Source organism: Peromyscus eremicus, chromosome 18, assembly GCF_949786415.1.
Source record: "Peromyscus eremicus chromosome 18, PerEre_H2_v1, whole genome shotgun sequence".
NCBI classification, from domain to species: Eukaryota; Metazoa; Chordata; class Mammalia; order Rodentia; family Cricetidae; genus Peromyscus; species Peromyscus eremicus.
This window is the reverse complement of record NC_081434.1, coordinates 44,622,003-44,637,372: the sequence shown is the minus strand read 5'-3', so window position 1 is coordinate 44,637,372 and position 15,370 is coordinate 44,622,003. Positions and strand designations below refer to the sequence as shown.

At 43.0% G+C, this 15,370-nt stretch overlaps 1 protein-coding gene across 4 annotated transcripts in view; it reads left to right on the top strand.

The window, feature by feature from the left end:
• Ric8b (RIC8 guanine nucleotide exchange factor B) overlaps nt 1–15,370 on the top strand; it is a 104,889-nt gene that overhangs the window by 25,443 nt on the left and 64,076 nt on the right. For all 4 annotated transcript variants that reach the window (XR_009375040.1, XM_059245147.1, XM_059245146.1 and 1 more), the window contains exon 3: nt 5,772–6,380. Coding sequence is in view for 3 of the 4 variants with exons in the window: in XM_059245147.1 (XP_059101130.1) it covers nt 5,772–6,380 (609 nt within the window). In the remaining variant the exon portion in view is untranslated. The remainder of the gene's footprint in view (nt 1–5,771; nt 6,381–15,370) is intronic.

Below are 15,370 nucleotides of genomic sequence, written 5' to 3'. Positions count from 1 at the left end.
ACATTAACTTACTGTAGAGATTGCTAAGTGAACACTCTCAACTTTTATACCTGTCTCAGTCTCTGTCCTCATCTCTCTATGGTCTAGTAACCGGCTGTGAGTGGGCAGTTAACCATCTGACATGGTTTCAGAAGGGTTTTCTGGAAGCCTCTTTCAGGTTTGCATGGAGATTGTGATGTCAGGTTTTAAACAAAGGTGTTCTCTTTATGTTTAAAAGTTGAAATTTGCTTTTAGAATAGTTTTAGGAGTCTCCTAGGAGTGTATGGATGATAATAGATCATTGGGATGTTCACATTCACCTCATAGCTAACCTTGCTTGTTTCACAGCTGAAGCCAAAGCTGACTGAATTCTACAGATGCATAAAGAAACCCTACCTTTCCGAGCTGCGAATCCACTAGTTTGCTGGCCTGGCTGCATTTCATGTTAAAGCTGCAGTGACAGCGTGGATTGCATTCGGTGTATCCATTTCAAGTTCTGTTTGGGAAGCCCTGGAGAAGTGGCTCAGCCGTCCTGGTGCCCACATGGGCAGTTATCACTGTCGTAACTCATTGCCAGGGCATCTCATGCTTGTTTCTGGCCCCTGAGGGTACCAAGCATGTATGTGCCACACATACATACATACGTGCAGGCAAGATACTCATATACATGAAATAAAAATAAATCTTTTTAAAAATTACCTTTATATAAGAACCCTGTAATAATTGGGAAAATGAGTTTTTTAAAATGTCAGGAAACACAATCAGGTATACATGGTTATAATTGTTTGTTAAAATAATATGCATGTTATTAAAACTCAAATAGCTTGATTCAGGGTAAAGACCTTTGTCTGATACATAGAACATAGTATGGTTGTAAGTATTGTTTTTATTATTATAGTTTTGAGAAGTTTACACATTCATGTAGTGTATTTGATCACACTCATTTCTTTCCCTGATTCCTTCTGATCCATACCCCTGCTCAGCTTCTTAAGTTTCTATTTTACACAACATATGCATTTAGCTAATCAAGCCCTTCTGGAGAAGTGGCCTATGTGGAGGCCTATTTTCACAACAGAAGTCTCTGCTGCTTTTTTTCTTCCTCAAAAGAAGCATTAAAAAAATCTTAATAAGACGATAATGTTGGCAGCTTGGGAACTTCCATTAGTTCTGTGGCTGTTTCCTGTGCTCCATCTGCTCTGGTAACAGTTACAGAAAAGTGAAGTAATGAAGGACTGTTTTTATGTCTGTCCCATGGCATCGCTCATGAGATGCTTGTGTTATTATTCCCATTATACAAGTAGGAAACTGAAGCTTAGAACATAACTGTTATAAGTTAAATAACATGTCTTAATTATACAGCTAGACCCCCACCCCCCACCCCTTGGCAAGCTCATAATGGCAAAGTCAGATATTACGGCAGGCCTTCCTGATTCAAACAGCAGTACAGTACGTTCTCTTCTTCTGTAAAAGCAAGTCCTTGTGCTGCTGGACAGCTTTAGTTGTTGAGGCCAACCGTAGAAAGACAGGACAGATGCACTAAATACAGGATGACCACAATTGTGACTGGGATATTCCTTGGGAAGGAAGAATGTTGGGGGTTAAGGTGGTTAGGGAAAACTTACAGTAAAATGTAAACATAGCTCAGAAAATGGCTAAACTGTAGACAGAGAAGGGTTGATATGCATAGAGGAGAGAGGGTCAGAACACAGACGAGCTAAATGTGAAAAAATTTGTCAAGAACTACAGACTCAGAGGATACCTAGTTAGTATGAGAGAAAACTCAAAAGACAGGTTAGGCCAGCCAGATTACTGTGTAGGTAAAAGTGTTTGTTCCCCAGAACTCACATGTTCACTTGTTGGAAGGAAAAAACCAACTCCAGAGTTGTCCTATGACCTCTGCCAATGTACACACACACACACACACACACACACACACACACACACAAATGTTTAAAAAAACCCTTAAAAACAGATCAGAGAGTCTTAAATGCCAAACTGAAGACTAGGATTTTTTGTCTTGTGAGTGTGCATAATAGAAACTTGTGCTAAATGTTTATCACATGCCAGGCATTGTTCTAAGTGCTGTATTTGTGTGATATTAAAGATAAGTGCAATGTCCAAAGAAAAAAGAACTTACCAAGTTCACACCAGGAATAAGACAAGCATGGAATACAAACAAGTTAAATCCAATCCCGTTCCTAATTACACCATCCTGTTCTGGTTGTAGGGTCCTTGGTAAGATGAACAGGTTTCAAACACAGAGTCAACCTTAAAAAGTAATGTGCCTCACACGTGGATGGTTTCCAACGTTGAAAAAAAGACTTGTGGTCCAACAATAATACTCATTCCTATCCCTGCCCTGCTTACATATCGACAGCCAAGGACACTAAAGAGTTAACGTATCTGTGCCCTTGGCCTTCAACTCTGCCTACTGTTCTGTGTCCATGTGTCTGCATTTCTGCATCCATCTGAGAGTGAACCTAAGATATGTCAGTCTGTGTTAACTGTGTTCAGTAGTTCTCAGAGTGTGGTTTCTGGACCACTAGAGGAGCAACATCATCAGAAAACTTGGTAAAGGTACCAGTTCTGCAGCCTCTCCCCACGTCCATTGAGTCAGAAACTGGAGGTGAGGCACAACAGCTTTTAGTGGGCCCTAGAGTAGTTATGATGCATGTTGATGTTTGAGAACCATCATTACAACTAGACTTTCAGTTCAGGAACACATTGCTTAATTTGTTTCTGATACTCCATAGTATGGGCATTGGAGAACTGTTCAGCTCTTACTCTTTGGTTTTTGTTACTGGGACTTATCCTTTGACTTTGTAAGCATACAGTATGTTTTAAGAGTAAAATCAATTTGAAGAGTACTCCTTTTTGGCTCAGTGATAGAGCACTTATGTGCCATTCACAAAGCCCTAGGTCCAGTCCCCAACACCACTACAAGCTTGATAAATACTGGCAGGGCAGAATGAAAGAAAAGCACAAGAGGGTCATTGAAATGTGGAAGTAGTCCATGCAGTCAGAGTCACAGAGAAGGCTGCCTCTTCAGCCCCTTTGCTTGGTTTAAACATAAACATCCAATTTTTCTGACTGACCCAAAAGTGGTACATAATTGTTTTTTTCTAAAATTCTTTGAATAGAAATTACTGTGTCCAGTAAAATAGTAAGTATATCTATTCAATACCACTTGCTTCTTACTTTTATATGTTCTTTTTCATGTGTTTGTGGTGTGCATGCTTGTGTGTATGTGTAGGCACATATATGGATACACATTTGTGTGCAAGTCAGGTGTGTGTGTGTGTGTGTGTGTGTGTGTGTGAGAGAGAGAGAGAGAGAGAGAGAGGGAGAGGGAGAGGGAGAGAGAGAGAGAGAATTCAAGATTGATGTAAGATGTCTTCTTGGTCACCCATCATCGTATTTATTGAGGCAGCGTCTCTCATTTGAATCCAGAGCTCACCAGTACAAGTAGTTGAGATAACCAGGTTGGTCCAGCGATCCCATTTCTGCCTCCTGTCCCCTGGAATTCCAGGCAGGCTACATGCTCACCCAACACACATGTGAAGTCTAGAGCTCCAAGCTCTGATCCTCATGCTTGCATGGTAAGCCACCTCTCTAGTCCTACACGTTCTTAAGTACTTGCGTTTTCAGAAATCAGTTGAGATCTAAAAGCTGGTATTACTTTTTAAAAGACAGAAAAGCTATCTAACAGTCATTCCATGAGGTGTGTCTGTCGGTTATGAGAAATGGCATGCTCAGGAGAAACCAGCATTGACAACTGCTGGAGAACAGAGACCTGTCTTTAGTTGCCAGGTGATCTTGGCTAAACCTTTAGGTTTAAAGGATAAACTCTTCAGCATCTCCAACTTGGTGCGCTTTCTTCATAGGTCTCAGTTTCTCGGTCCTTTTGGTAGGTCTGTATAGCCTTGGTTGTTCTAATTCACCTTCATACTGTCTTCCTTCTTGTGTCTGAAAAAGAAAGGGACTGTGTAGATTTCTGTTTTTGTTTTGGGTTTAGAAGGTAAAGATATCTGTGTACTATGCCATATTCACATGTTACATTTTATATTTATTTAATTCCATAGTTATTTTCTTTTTCTTTTTTATTATGTGTACGGGTGTTTTGTTGGTATGTATGCCTGAACCATGTGCATGCAATGCCCATGGATGCCAGAAGAGGCATTGTATCCTTGGAAATGAGTTACTGACGGTTTTGAGCCTCTGTGTGGTTGCCAGGAATCAAAGCCACGGCCTCTGGAAGAGCAGCCAGTGCTCTTCATGGCTAAGCCATCTCTCTAGTCCTGTATTCTAGGTTTCTTATACAGAAAGATAGATCATTTCTTTCTTGAAAAAAATTGTGTGGTGGTAAAGATTGTTTGATTTTACTCCAGGATTGTACCACATGAGAAATAGTATGCACACTATGTGTGATTGTTTTAAATTTGACATATCTTAAATGGAAGAATTTTCCTGCCCAATGTAATTTTAATAACTGCCATACTTTCTCTAGCCCTAGACAACACCCATTTAAAATACTGCCTTAACAGTGATGTTAAGACATTAAAAGAAAGCCTTGTTATCAGATGAGATGGGGTAGAGTTGACATGGTTATGGAATTTGGTTTTTAGCTTGTCAAGTAAAGCTCCTTCTTAGCTTTATTTAGAAAACATTTGCATTAGAATTAGTACTTTTTATTAGTTATATGAATAGTCTGTATCAGGTAGTTGCACATGACCTCAGAGTCTTAGCAAAATCATATTTGATCCCAGGTAGCTTCTTTTTGAAGAGTTAAAGTCTAATGATAGACTAATAGAAACTTTATTTAAAAAAAAATCTTATTGGTGCTGGAGAGATGACTTAGCGGTTAAGAGCACTAACTGCTCTTCCAGAGGACCTGGGTTCAATTCCCAGCACCCACACGCAACTCAGGGGGACACAAAAACCATGGCAAAACACTAATAATACACAAAATAAAATTTTAAACAATCTTATTTCCTTTGTTGTTTTTAAAAATTAATGAAATACAGAAATGTCTTAATAGAATGATAACACTTGCTTGGTCTATATATGAGATTAAGTTTGAGAGATGCAGACCTGCAGTTTAAGAAGAAAGCTAACATTGATTTTGCGGCAGTGTTACTAAATTTGGTAGTACAAATACCTTTGAAACACAAGATAAGGGCTGGAGAGAAAGCTCAGCTGTAAGAACCCTGGCTGCTCTTTCAGAGGACCCAAGTTTGGTCCCAGCACCCACATCCAGTGGCTCACAACTGCCTATAACTCCAGCTCCAAGGGAGCCAGTATCCTCTTGCCTCCCTAGGCACCCCCACACAGCCATGGGCCAGTTCTCCAGCTAAAGCCTTACCTCTCAGGAGGGAACAGCTGTGTTTTGCCCTGATTCCCCTCTATCCCAATACTACTCTTTTTAAAGTCCTGCTAAGATTAAAGCTATGGAAAATACTTTATTCTAGTGATCTAAGATAAAATATGTGGTTTTTAAGAGAAAAAAACAGTGGACCAAGAAGGCAGTGACTGCATCCCCTAGCTCTACCTGTGCCACCAATCCACTGCCCAGTGCAAGTTCCTCACCCTCCCTGGCCGTCAGTTTCCATAGCTGTAGAAGTGAAAGATGTGTACCAAACAGAAGCTGTCTTCTGCTTCGGATATTTTTGTGATTGATCTAAAAAATAAAGTCCTCTTAGAGCCAGATCTTTAGCCTACACTGGTAGAAAACATTCTGTTTAAAATAATATCAGCCAAGTAATGGTTTTTTCAAACTTGTTCTTGTTTTTCAGAAACTCTGTGAAGGTATATTTAAAGTCCTTGTAAAGGATGTCCCAACAACATGTCAAGTGTCCTGCCTGGAAGTACTCCGCATTCTCTCCAGAGACAAAAAGATTTTAGTTCCTGTAACAACTAAGGAAAATATGCAAATACTGCTGAGACTAGCCAAGCTGCATGAGTCGGATGATTCTTTGGAGAAGGTGTCAGAGTTCCCGGTTATTGTAGAATCATTAAAGTGTCTGTGTAACATCGTGTTCAACAGTCAGATGGCCCAGCAGCTCAGCCTGGAACTGAATCTCGCTGCAAAGCTCTGTAACCTCCTGAGAAAGTGCAAGGACCGAAAATGTATCAATGACATAAAGTGCTTTGACTTGCGCTTGCTCTTCCTCTTGTCACTTTTGCACACTGACATCAGGTCACAATTGCGCTATGAGCTCCAGGGACTCCCGCTGCTAACCCAGATCTTGGAAAGTGCCTTTAGCATCAAGTGGACCGATGAGTATGAATCGGCCATAGACCATAATGGACCTCCTCTCTCACCTCAGGAGACAGACTGTGCCATTGAGGCCCTCAAAGCTCTCTTCAATGTGACGGTAGACAGTTGGAAGGTGCATAAAGAGGTAAGGTTGGGAAGAGTACACACAGCTACCTGGAATTACTTATCTGGGTTGCTGCACACAAAGAAGAATGCTAAGTTGGGAAATGAAAAAAGTTCCCAGTTCCTTCATTAGTCAGTTCTCTAAACTGCAGGGTATTTCTTAAGTCGTATTTTTTCAAGGGTTGGAGAGATGGCTCAGCAGTTAAGAGCACTAGCTGCTTTTCCAGAGGACCTGGACTCTGTTTGCAGCACCCACGTGGTGACTCAACAACCACCTGTAACTCTAGTTCCAGGGGATTTGATGCCTCTTCTGGCCTTTGTAGGTAATAGGCATGCATGAGTTGCAGATACACATGCAAGCATAACACACATGTGCATAAAAAAAATAAGAATAGCGTAAAGAAGGACTACCATGTTGTAGGATGGCAGATGGTCTTCTGAGTTGTGTAATCGTTTCTCTTTTTTTGAGTGCCCTTCAAGAACGAGGTTCGAGTGACAGACTGGAGAGAAAGAGGAGGCTGAGGATAAGACTTGCATCTTAAAAGTTACGATAAACCCAGTCAGTTGAACTTGGCCAACCAAAGCTGATCTGCTGAGAAGAGTAAAAACCATTGAATACACCAGTCATTAGTCTCCAAGGTGTTACTCTGTAGTGCCATGAAGCCCTCAGAGGCCTAAAGCCACAGCCAGATACTTAGCAGCCCCAGGAAACAGTCTGCTTATACCAGAAAGGGGGAAATGCTGTAAACCACTCAACTTATTTCTAGACTAGGATCTTTCTCTGTGGCCTGGACCTTCCAACAACTCCAAGTGAGGTGGATTTGAAGTTTATGTTTGAGTTCCGCAGGAACAATGTGCTCAACATCAAATTTAGTTTAAGAAAGCCCACAGTTTTAAGTGAAGGGGACATTATTGTTCATCAAGAATCCTAGCATTTCACATTTTCTTTTTCATGAACTTGAGAAAAAAAACCAGTGCAGTTCAGGACCTGCCTTTGAGGTTACCATTTGCCCTGTCTATTTGAAGTAATTCTCACCCATGTTTTTGCCAGCAGCCTACTGGAGAAGGATTATCTCAGCGCAGCTATAGTGGGAGCACACAGGCATCTGAGTTGTACAGCGCAAATCGGTCTGTATTGTGAAACCAAATATTTGAAGCTGAGTGCTAACAGCTGTTTCAGATGACTGCAGTGTAGTCAGCTTTATGAGACTTGGCAGGAAAGGATGTGGAAAGCCCACATGCTCCATTTATGCTTTGAAACCAAATATTTGCAAGTATTTAAAATGTTACGTCTCTGCTTATGGTACCTTCTGTGGTTATTTTTCTTACACTGTTTGTTTTGGTGTTTTTAAGACCTCCATTTAGTTGTAAAAGCGCCTCTGAGACTGTTGGTTTGCCACTGTTACACTGTTTGGATGCCTGACAAGATGGTTTCTACCTCAGTGGCTGCTCCGCAGTGTATGTGTGGGAGACACGTGGTGAGAGTCCGTGCATTGAGATGAGCTTTTGGTAGTGTTTCAGCTAAGTGACAGTGGGACTGGAGTGCTCTAGAAATGGTGAAGTAGCAAAGCCTCGTTCGGTGTTCCAGAAAGCTCATTCTCCGAGACACAGGCTCTCCCCACAAAGGGTCAGTGGTCCTAGAATAGGTTTATCTGTGTGAGCCAGGGGGCAGTTAATACAGCTTTTATGAAGTATGTGTCATGAATGTGACACTGGGCCAATGCTGAAGTTTTCAGAGATATAAACAGTACTGAAAATAGGATCTTTGACAACCTATTTATAAAAGAATGTCTTCATGTGGCTCTGTATTCAACAGTCGCTCAGCAGATGTTTATAAACAATCGCTAGACATTGTCCCAGGCATTGGAGAATGCACTGGCAAATACTGAGCATTGTCTTTGCCTTCATGAAACTTTAGTTTATAGGTAGAAACAGGCAGTAAGTCAGCCAATAGTCGTGTTTAGTGCTAGGAGAGGGGAGTGCCAGGATGGAGACACTTCTGGATTAGCCACCTGCAGAACGCAGGACACAAGTTTCCTAGAATTAAACACCATTTACAAGACACAGAAACCAAAGCACAGAGTCTCTTTTTCTGGGGTACTCACAGCTGGGCTCCGTACAACGAGGCTGGGTGGGTGAGTCCGCTTCCCTGGAACCACTGCCTTCTGTTCTTATCAGACCAAGGACAGTTGCTTCAGTTCAGTGAGCCAGTGGAATGGCTGATGCTTTACATACCAACCGAAATAAAGCGATCTGAAAAAGCTGCTGAAGAATCCACTTTTCAAATAAATACAATTTTTCTTCTTAGGGAAATTATGTAAACTCATAGACTATATAAGAAAAGGCCACATAAGGGACCAAAAGAGGCAGACTGCCTGTAAGCTTACCGCACAGAAGACAAGCGCTGCTTGCTCTTTCCGGTCCTCCTTCACTGCATCATGTGACCAGAAGGAAACATCTTTACAAAAGGCAGTCACTTTGTAATCCCCATCTCTTCCCACGCTGTTCTGAAGAGCAGTGGTCTTCGGGGCTGCGCCGTGTGACTCAGGTTCACCTGTAGCATGTGTGAGCTCCAGATTTGAGTCTCCAACTTGCCAAAATCGTTTCTAAGAGTAAAAGTTTCAAAATGTGTTCCTTCTGGCAGAAAGGTCCCTAGGAGTGGCCTCTGGGGGGTGAGTCTCCTCGGTTCCTCATTTCTACACTGAAAAGAGAAATTTTAAAAAGAAAAAAGGGGCTGGAGAGATGGCTCAGCGGTTAAGAGCACTGCCTGTTCTTCCAGAGGTCCTGAGTTCAATTCCCAGCAACCACATGGTGGCTCACTACCATCCGTAATGAAATCTGGTGCCCTCTTCTGACCTGCAGGTGTATATGCAGACAGAACACTGTATACATAATAAATAAAAATAAATCTTTAAAAAAAAAATAAAATAAAATAAAAAGAAAAAAGGAACCTTTGAAAAATTATAAACCTTTGGAAAAACATAGCTATTGCTATTGTTGTCTCTTTAAACTTGTATTGTAACTAAGATTTTGTTTGGAGAATAAAAGGTTCTGCAGCCAGGACAAACTTGAGGACTGCTTTCTCACTCAGAAATACTAGGATGATGAAGCTTATGAAAGAATACTTGTAAGTTTAAAAACACTTGTGAGTATAAATATAAAAATAGAAGTCTTTATACTTATCAACCTTTAACAATCCTACTTTCCCATTTAGGCATGAATATAGTGAATTTTCTTGTGAAATCTATATTCCTGAAATGGATGGGCCAAAGATTTCAAAAGTTTTCAGTTTTTTAAAACTTTATATTGCTGAGTGCACATCCACACTTTTAAACCCTAGGCATCCAGCTGAAAATCTTTATGCCTGTGTTAGACTAACAGCTAAAGGAAACAGAGGTGTTTGGCTTTGGGTTGTGCTGTTGGGCAGGTGTTTCCATGACTTCTCTCATTTACGTCTCACCAAAAGCAGGAAGTTAATGCCTGGGTTTTCCTGAGGCTCCACAGATCAGTGCCGTTTCTTCCTGCCTCCTGCAAATGCATCATGGTGGGTTCATCTGGAGATGCCCTGCTTAAAGCTGCTGTGCTCGCCACATGGGAATTGAGTTTTCCTCTCTCCTCCTCCCTTATTTCCCCCTTTCCTCTCCCTGTGCAGTCTCTCCCTGTGCAGTCTCTCCCTGTGCAGTCTCTCCTCTCTGCAGTCTCTGCAGTCTCTCTCCTCTCTGCAGTCTCTCCTCTCTGCAGTCTCTCTCCTCTCTGCAGTCTCTCCCTGTGCAGTCTCTCCTCTCTGCAGTCTCTGCAGTCTCTCTCCTCTCTGCAGTCTCTCCCTCTCTGCAGTCTCTATAGTCTCTCTCCTCTCTGCAGTCTCTCCTCTCTGCAGTCTCTCCTCTCTGCAGTCTCTCCTCTCTGCAGTCTCTCCTCTCTGCAGTCTCTCTCCTCTCTGCAGTCTCTCCTCTCTGCAGTCTCTCCTCTCTGTAGTCTCTCCTCTCTGCAGTCTCTCCTCTCTGTAGTCTCTCCTCTCTGCAGTCTCTCCTCTCTGCAGTCTCTGCAGTCTCTCTCTCTCTCTGCAGTCTCTCCTCTCTGCAGTCTCTCTCTCTCTGCAGTCTCTCCTCTCTGCAGTCTCTCCTCTCTGCAGTCTCTCCTCTCTGCAGTCTCTCCTCTCTGCAGTCTCTCCTCTCTGCATTCTCTCCTCTCTGCAGTCTCTCCTCTCTGCAGTCTCTCCTCTCTGCAGTCTCTCCTCTCTGCAGTCTCTCCTCTCTGCAGTCTTTCCCTCTCTGTAGTCTCTCCTCTCTGCAGTCTCTCTTCTCTGCAGTCTCTCCTCTCTGCAGTCTCTCCCTCTCTGTAGTCTCTCCTCTCTGCAGTCTCTCCTTTCTGCAGTCTTTCCCTCTCTGTAGTCTCTCCCTCTCCCTCTCCCTCCCTCTTCTGTTCTTAAGGATTTGAAAGAGTAAGATGGCATCTCTAGCAGGATATACGCTCACTTCCAGAAAGGTAGTTTTAAAATGGTCTTGTTTTTCCTATTTTATTTTCCCCAAGATCTCTGTTGATGGAGCAATTCGTGTTCTCCAGAGATCCCTGACTGCGTTCCCATTCCCTTCCTTTGTACCCAAGTGTCATGCAGTATGAAGAAAGCCCAGGGCTCGGCAGACAGCTGGGTGTAAACGGAGAGGTCAGAAGATGAAGCGCACGGAACAGGAAGCTCTAGAATCAGTAGCTGAGCATGCCACATAGGAACACAAGGCTTGTCCTAGAGAATTCAAAGAGACGTGGAAAAAGATAGGAGCTCAGCTGTACAGTGTTTGATTGTTGAATCATTTCAGCAATTACCTATTTCGTGCTAGTTTGAGCCAGGTTTTAAACAAGGCACAAATCCAAGGCAAAGTGTACGTAACCTGCTGTCCAGGCACTAACAACCTAATAGAGAAAAGCGTGCAGACACAGGTAAATAAATGCACAGTTGCATCTTACTGCATGTCTGTAATAGAGCTTTATTTTATGTCTCTAGAGGCCAGGAGTCCCAAACGAAGAGGTCATATCTGGAGAGGTCCCCCATACTGTGTCATGAGGTGGTAGAGATGTCACATGGGGGGAAAGCTTGCATAAAAGAGCATGTGGATGTGTGAGGGGCCTAGAGTTCCTCAGGATAAATTCTAGTGCACACCTGCTGGCAGCAGTCACCTGTTCGTTAGTGCAGAGCCCCCGTGACTTAAACCCTTGTGTTTTCTGTCTTGGTTTTTCGAGACAGGGTCTCACTGCATAGTCGTGGATCTTGCTCTGTAGACCAGGCTGGTCTCAGACTCAGAGATCTACATGCCTCTGCCTCCCGAGTGCTGGGATTAAAGGTGTGCACCGGCTGACCTTAAACACTTCTTAAGAACCCTATCACCTGTGTCCATTGCCACAGAAATTAGATTTCAGTGAGTGTGAGAGAGACTTTTAAAACCATAAGAAGCTGTTTCTTATAGTGTTCACTATTTTTTCAATATTCTGTATACTTGAAAAGAAAGAACCTCTTTAACCATGCATAGCAGAACCAGATGCCATATATTCCAGGTCTTTGGGCTTTCTCTCAGGCATGGGTGAGCTAGGCCAGCCTTTGGACGACTGTTTCTGCTCCTGAAGTGGAGGGGGAGGGTTGTTGTACACATTCTATCAGACACATAACAGAGATCAAAGAACAACTTTGTAGAATTGGTTCTCCATCCACCTTAGTTCAGTGATGGAACCTAGGTCATCAGGCTTCTAAGACAAGTATTTTTACCTGCTGAGCCATCTCTCTGCCCCCCCCCCCTTTGTTGAATAAAAGTTGTTAATGATACTAGTTCAAGTGGATGGGAAAATAGATTTGAAAAAATTAACCTGAGTTAAAAGAGAGATCTAAATATAAAAAATGAAATATTAAAGCGTTATCTCAAACAATTCAAACATTTCTGAACTAAGCAAAGTAGACTTCTAAAGAATATAAAATAAGGACCAAACCATAAAGGAAAATTGAGCAATTGACCTTGATTAAAATAAATTCAGGCCAAGCAGTGGTGACACATGCCTTTAATCCCAGCACTTGGGAGGCAGGGGCAGGCGGATCTCTGTGAGTTCAAGGCCAGCCTGATCTACAGAGTGAGTTCCAGGACATCCAGAGCTACACAAAGAAACTCTGTCTCAAAAAAACAAGCAAATCCATCAATCAGTCAATCAGTTCAAAAGATGACAGTGTTAGCTGGGTGGTGGTGGCACACGCCTTTAATCCCAGCACTCGGGAGGCAGAGGCAGGCAGATCTCTGTGAGTTGGAGGCCAGCCTGGGCTACCAAGTGAGTTCCAGGAAAAGGCACAAAGCTACACAGAGAAACCCTGTCTCGAAAAACCAAAAAAAAAAAAAAAAAAAAAGATGACAGTGTTGCCAAGGATAGGAATAGGCATGCAGGAGGCGGAAGGCAGCCTAGCAAGGCACCCGGTGAAGGGCAGAGATCTGAAGCACAGCGTCCTGAGCACACTGAGAGTGCCTGCGAATCCGTGCGCCAGTCAGCCCAGCGGTGAAGGAGGCAAAGGGCTTCAGTAGGAGCTGTCCAAAGAGCTGTGAAGTGACCGGGAACACGATAGCAATGCAATAGCAAGGCGGTTCTGCTCTGTCTACTACACCAAGACGCTAGCACATGTGCATGACAGGACCCTGCAGCTGGGAAGAGAGTGCAGTTGGCTGCGGAGGGTGGGGTGCCCACTTTGTAAGGAGTCTTCTAGCTGTGTGCTTGGAAATACTGTTGGCAGTGCTCTCTAAAAACTTCAGAATGTAAAGTATTACGTGTATACAGTCCCATGATGCAGCGTTCCCTCTCCTGGGTGTGAACCCAGTACACTCCAGATGACATATAACAAGTGTGTTTCTGGCAGCAGTCTTCAGAATGCCCCAGACAAGAAACAGTGTCCATTGAGGAGGGTGGATAGGTACGCTGTGATGTAATGTCTTCAGGGCACTCATGGTAGCAGTGCTGTCGTGAAGAAAAAGGCAGTATGCATATGAGTCTTCTATGTCCTTTGTCACGCACGACGTCGGACCGCTCGGAGCGTCGTCTCTCAGGCTCCCATGCTGTTGCTGTGACAGATGAGGGTGGGTCAGCTCAGCACTTCAGTAGCACGGCTGTCAAGCACCAGAAAGAACCACTCCACTACAGCCAACACAGATCAGTCTCAGCCGGAGAAACCGCGAGTCTGTTCTAGTCCAGCCAAACCAAGTTCAGGGCAACCAAACTCACTAGTGTGGTGTTGGAAGTTAGGGTTTTGGAGGGTGCTGTCTGTGGGGTAGGAAAGTTCGGGGGTTCTTAATACGGGAGTTACGTGAGTCTCATAGTGCTTATAATCACTACTCGTTTTGTGAAAAGTCGTTCAACTGTACACTTGGAATTTGGGCAGCTTTCTCTCTGTATAGTGAACTTGACACTTGGAGTAGAGTTGATTGTTCACCTATTTAAACACAGGCCTTCTGTCTGCATGAAGATAATTAGTGGAGGAAGTATATGAAAGTTTAGTTAACTATGTGCAACACCAGATTATTCCACAAAAGAAACTTGAACAAGACACAATGATACAGATCAGGTAACCAAAAAGGAGCTTCCTGGAGGTCGGAAAGGAATTAACGGCAGAAAGTAGAGGCAGGACGGCCCATGTTCAGAAGTTACTCCAAACAGGGACTCAGACTTAAGTAGATGCAAGGTCAAGGGGATATTGCAGACAGAAAGTACAGCTTGGGAGTAAGAGGTATGAAAGGAAGGCAATGTGCTGGAAAGTGCTGTTTGCAGTTGCAGATTGGGGAAAGACCAAGTGGATAGTTTTGTAAGAGGCTTGTCATGATCACAATGAGCAGAGTTTGTTACCTCCAGAATAGAGGGCTGTCTGCTTTAAAAGGACACAGTCTGAGTGTTGGGCTGCACACCTGCACACCTGTAATCTCTAGCAGTGAGCAGGAGCAATGCAGGGCGTGAGTTCAAGGACAGCCTGGTTTACATAGTGAGACCCTGTCATGATGAAGCAAGATCTGGAGATGGGGCTCAGTGGCTCAGGCAAAGCCCAGGGTGCTACCCAGTTTTCACAGCTGAGCAAGAAATCTTTTTTCAAGACAGTTTTCTCTGTGTAACAGCTCTGGCTGTCCTGGAACTCACTTTGAAGACCAGACTGGCTTTGAACTCAGAAGAGATCCATCTGCCTCTGCTTCCAGAGTGCTGAGAAGTAAAGGTGTGCACTACCAACACCTGATATAAATATCTATTAATATATGTTAAATATACATATATTTAATCAATGTATGTTTATTTATACATTTATTAATATATAAATAAATACATGTTTATTAATATATGTATTTTTATATATAACCTCTTATAAGAGAAAATCTTATCAATGGTTAAGTAATAGTTTAGTTTGACGTAGGCTTCATATACTTTAGGGCAAGTAAGAGAACACTTGCTTATGAGAGAATTTTCACTCAAGAACTGAGGCCGGGTGGTGAATGCAACAGCCTTTGTTCCGGCCCTCCAGTTCATCGCCCTTTTGGAGAACTCTTACCATCGTTGGCTCCCTCCGTGCCCACAGTTGCTTCTTTAGCACTGATTCAGTACCAGCACCCCATTTTCTTCCTCCCCTCCCCCCTCACCTTCATAGTTTATACAGAGTTTTGCAGTCCTATTATGCACACCATTTTCTATCATCCTTGCAGAACCTCATGTTTGTGGGAATATGTGGGAAGAGACTGGAGATGAGAGGCATGTGACTGATGTGAGGTCATAACCTAGACTCCTGCTTGACTCCAAGTGTAACTCTGTCCCATTCTGTGACTGAGGCCTTCATCTGTCTCAAATCTATAAGTGATGTGTTTGTTTAAAGTATTCTCCAGCCTTGTTATGAGTAATAAAAGTGTGTCCTGTTATCTGTTAGAGTCTGAGAGAGGAATCTTGAAAGACTGTGAATTACGTGTGTGTGTTTAATAAATGCACACGTATTTCACTTTATGTGAACTTATTTATATACTA